Source organism: Priapulus caudatus, unplaced genomic scaffold, assembly GCF_000485595.1.
Source record: "Priapulus caudatus unplaced genomic scaffold, Priapulus_caudatus-5.0.1 Scaffold160, whole genome shotgun sequence".
NCBI lineage: Eukaryota > Metazoa > Priapulida > Priapulimorpha > Priapulimorphida > Priapulidae > Priapulus > Priapulus caudatus.
This window is the reverse complement of record NW_014577221.1, coordinates 364,758-367,234: the sequence shown is the minus strand read 5'-3', so window position 1 is coordinate 367,234 and position 2,477 is coordinate 364,758. Positions and strand designations below refer to the sequence as shown.

Here is a 2,477-nt window from a genome sequence, read left to right as displayed (position 1 = left end):
AATGGTTCTGAAATAATGTTTCAACAAGATTCTGTTGATCTTCTGATAAAAGTCTTTAGTAAATATTATTTAAAATGATATAGAAGTGATATTATGTCAGAGCAAAAAATCCATGCCTCCTCACCCACCATGGCAGGGGGGAATACCCAAGCGAGTGAAAGTCGCATACAAATTGGCACCAACTTAACCAGATGGCTGGTGGCTAACAAATATATGTTTAATCCTTAGTGTCTTGGTACAACATCAATTTATTAGCAATATCGTACTTGCAATCAGAGAAGGAATTACGATGATCAGTGCTGATATAAATTCTGCTTGAAACGTGGCTCTGACATCCATAAAATGGTAAATTTAACATGAATTTATATGATATTATTTTATCTATAACCAGCTCCACAGATGAATAGACATCCAAGCTCTCCTCCGTAGTTTGAGACACAAGTTGTTCGTGTGAAATGATTTTGACCTAGTGGTGTACATATCCTAATTATACGCCCTGCATATAGGTCTGCCACCTTAAGAAGACTGACGACTGCTATCACAGTATTACTGGAAAGGATCATTCATCATACCTTCAATATAAACCCCATTACCATAATCTATTGACATGAAATACACGATTGTAAATTTCGAGCGGGTGTACGCAAAGACCGCCGAGTCTGTACACGGTAGCAGACAGCGATCGGCACACCATGGACATCATCACGTCTGCTGAAGTCCTTTGTTCAGCAGCTCCACCATCACTGGATAGACTGACGCAAATTCCTTGCCTTGCCTACTCTTCACACTTTGAACGTACGATTCCATCGCCCCTCTAGAAACGAAACAGCAGACATTCGATAGCATCAGGGGTTAATAATGACAGATGATTATAATCTTACTATAATTTGGCAAATGTTGTATGTATGTATGTATGTTAATGAAAGGCTCCGTCAGTTTGGATCCAAATAGCGCCAAATTCACAGAAGAGATCGATGAATACACGGGACGGGTTCTAAACTATACTCGGTTGAAAACCGTTTGTTCGGTCTTAAAAAAGACAAAAAAAAAGAAAGAAAAAAGTTCTAATCCTACATTATTATTAAATTTCAGATACTATGAAGATTCTTTACAAAGCTCATGGTGCTAAGGTATACAAACCCTCTTTAAAGCTGCAATATATTTATAATTTGTAATATGTATGACCTCACAATTCTTAAATAATTATAGTTGATTAATACAGTTTTACTTTGCTGCATGGGCAATATCATGATATAGTTATACTAAGATTTACAAATCATTCCAGACAAGTAATCCAGTGATAAACATTGGAGACGAGTCCCTCATAGTGTCAGATGAGGATACCTTGAGAAAGAGTCAAATAGGTATAATCATAAACAAAATTTAGGATATTAATACATACTAGAGGTTACATTCATCGCATTGTGCATTTTCTTACTAGTATTTACGGTATCAGTTATTTGCATGTTAGTCAAATTACAAAACAAGCAATATATAATTCCTAGATCAACTAATCCACTATTACATCCTTTGCATGTAATACTAATAGAGGACTGGTTTTTACAGCAGATTTTGTAACTTTGTTTGTATATTGACTAGCGTGCATACAGCTGATTTCCGAGGGAAAACGATAGAAGCATTTATTTAATTTGTGCATGAATTTATGTGTCTGTCATCCATGCTATGTCCAATATTTAGGGACTACCACAAAGGGTATCATACGCCATGAGAAAATACTGAAAGTGGCATCAAAAAGTTCTCTCTCTCTGTTGTTTTTCCTCAGAGAACGAGACAGAGATTTCCTATTTCAAGTTGGATGAGTACCTGTTGTATAAAGCCAGCCCAGAAACAATGTGGTGAGAGTTTTCGCTGGGCGAACGAACAGCTTTCACTCGGTGTATGAACGGACTTTCACTCAACGTAGGAACAGCTTTTGCTTTGTCTATGAACGAGCTTTGACTCAGCATACGAACAGCTTATGTTCTGTGTATGAACGAGCTTTGACTCACCATACGGACAGCTTTTGCTCTGTGTATGAACGAACATTCACTCGGCATACGAGTAACTTTTCCCGAGTGTACAAACTAACTTTCACCTAGCATATGAACAGCTGCTGCTCGGCGTACAAACTCACTATCGCTCGGAGCTTTCTAGTGTGAGACATGGCGTCTGCACCGACCCTCACGCCGCGGCAGCTGTCGCACTCGCTGAAGGGAAGCAGATGGACGCCGAAGACCATCAAGTTGTCAATACGCAATCCGTTCGGCTTCGAGTGGCCGTCGGTGAACCGCTCGCTTTCCGCCGAGATCATCGCGAAACTGGAAGAGCGCCTCGCCACCGTCGGAGACGCGCGTCGTTCCGTCGCCGCGGCGACGCGCGCCAAGCACGCACGCCACCTGGAGGAACTGAAGCGGCTCAGGGGGCGGAAACGCGACGAGGCGCGGCGTGCGGTGCGGGCTGCGCGCGCTGTCGGGACG

General features: G+C 41.5%; 1 protein-coding gene across 1 annotated transcript in view; it reads right to left on the bottom strand.

Annotated features, from left to right (window-relative positions):
* Positions 1–228: 228 nt before the first annotated feature.
* Positions 229–2,477, bottom strand: part of LOC106806429 (conserved oligomeric Golgi complex subunit 5-like) — a 14,723-nt gene continuing 12,474 nt past the window's right edge. The window contains exon 20 of the mRNA XM_014808358.1: positions 229–814. Coding sequence (XP_014663844.1) covers positions 703–814 — 112 coding nt within the window. The 3' untranslated portion in view covers positions 229–702. The remainder of the gene's footprint in view (positions 815–2,477) is intronic.